At 39.9% G+C, this 1,735-nt stretch overlaps 1 protein-coding gene across 1 annotated transcript; it reads right to left on the reverse strand.

The window, feature by feature from the left end:
- Positions 1-779: 779 nt before the first annotated feature.
- Positions 780-1,625, reverse strand: LOAG_15280 (hypothetical protein; the record flags this gene model as incomplete). The annotated part of the gene is made up of 2 exons (XM_003150769.1): positions 780-996; positions 1,471-1,625. Coding segments are annotated over 2 exons (372 nt in total), but the record flags the coding sequence as incomplete, so codon positions are not given.
- Positions 1,626-1,735: the final 110 nt, after the last annotated feature.

Raw genomic sequence — 1,735 nt, forward strand, 5'->3', positions numbered from 1 at the left:
AGTATAGTATATATATATATATATATATATATATATATATATATATATATATATATATATATATATATATATATATATATATATATAAGGTTACAGACGGATAATTTACAGTACAGTGTCCACACATCCTTCCCAACGATTCCAAAATCTCCAGAAGTACTCACACGGTAACATAAACAAATGTACGCTTATTTCCAAGTAATTCTATGAACACACACATGAAAATAATAAAAAAGCTTAAAAAAATTCAAAGTGCTGTCGATTTGTAAAGCTAACATTCCAAATAACGTCAACTTTGGTGATCAGGAGGCTTACCACGACGACTGCGTACTGTGTAGGGGCAGAGGGAAATGAAGTACTCTCTCTGTTGGGGAAAGAAGGAGAGAAAGGGAGAGGGAGAGAGAGCGTGAGGATTGAAGAGGGTACCGAGCCGCTAAAGGTTAGTGATAAATGTAATACTAAGAATGCAAGCGTAGTAAAGCGTGGTTAATATGGTACTGAGAATTGCATGGAAAAATATACTGACTGCAGCGACATTGTGAGAGTTGTATATGGACGGCAAGGCTATTTCAAGTACACTTAAACATGACGATAACACCGTACAACCGCATTTGCACTATGAGGGCTTGCGCTGACGCTTCGCAATCGCACAGTGTCGCTGTTCATAGCTTATAAATCAGTAAACGAGCGTCCGCTTTTCCTCTCTCTAACACAGTCGACACCCAGCATCCCTTACGGACTAATCGCTGGAGCGTAGTGCAACTCAAAAATAGAGCTAACTACAAACACAACGCAGCATGCACCTTATCCGCGACATACGCACCGAACAAGGACCGCAAAAACCAATCACCCTGACATTGCAGACAACGAGTACCCTCAACACCCTCCGTTTCCCTCAATGACGCACTTTGTGAACTGCGCGATTGCCCGTTGTGCAAATCTAAATTCCCTGACATTTTAGAGTTGTTGACAAGACAGGGCCCAATTTGCTGGGGACTGAAATGGACGATGAGGTGAGGGAGAGGGGTACATACAGCGCATTCACATGCACGTGCGTGAGTGGAGAGTATAGGCCAGCTGACTATTTTCAGTAGGTGCTTTATTTGAACTTTGTTCGAAAAAAGGATGCCGTGCTGGTATATATCGTTCATATTAGTGATATCAGCAGCAAGTCGTCCAAAATTTTCATCTTATGGGCAAAGGAAGGTAAAGGATAGCTTTACTTAGGTACCGAGAATATTTGAACTGCAGGAGGGGATACCAACATCTTAAAATATAAGGCAAATAGAGGTACCTCAGTAACTGAGTTATCATTTGTTGTCAGCAGCTTCGATCCCAAATGGATTCCAAATATGATTAAGTAAATTATACCGGCCAGTCTGTAGCAGTTTAAAATCAAATGTAATTGCTATCAATTTTGTTTGAACTGATAACCATCAATCTTGGTACAGCTGAAATGAAATTAACTACCGTGATAACAGATGAGCCTTCATTCTCTGATATACATCAGAGATAAATTTCATTCCAAGCATGTTTGTAAATTGAACAGTTGATACCGTTCCATGAGTCCACTGTAAGCAGATCGATGATAACGCATCTGACAAAATGTTGGCATGGATACTGCCCTATAAGCGAGGCTGTGCTGTCTTTCAGCTTACAGTCCATATTATACGCCTACTTTGATTTGTTGCACTGAAGCTATCAACATATTCATTTGTGAAAGGTCTTTTTAACA

Source organism: Loa loa, assembly GCF_000183805.2.
Source record: "Loa loa unplaced genomic scaffold supercont3.30, whole genome shotgun sequence".
Taxonomy (NCBI): Eukaryota; Metazoa; Nematoda; class Chromadorea; order Rhabditida; family Onchocercidae; genus Loa; species Loa loa.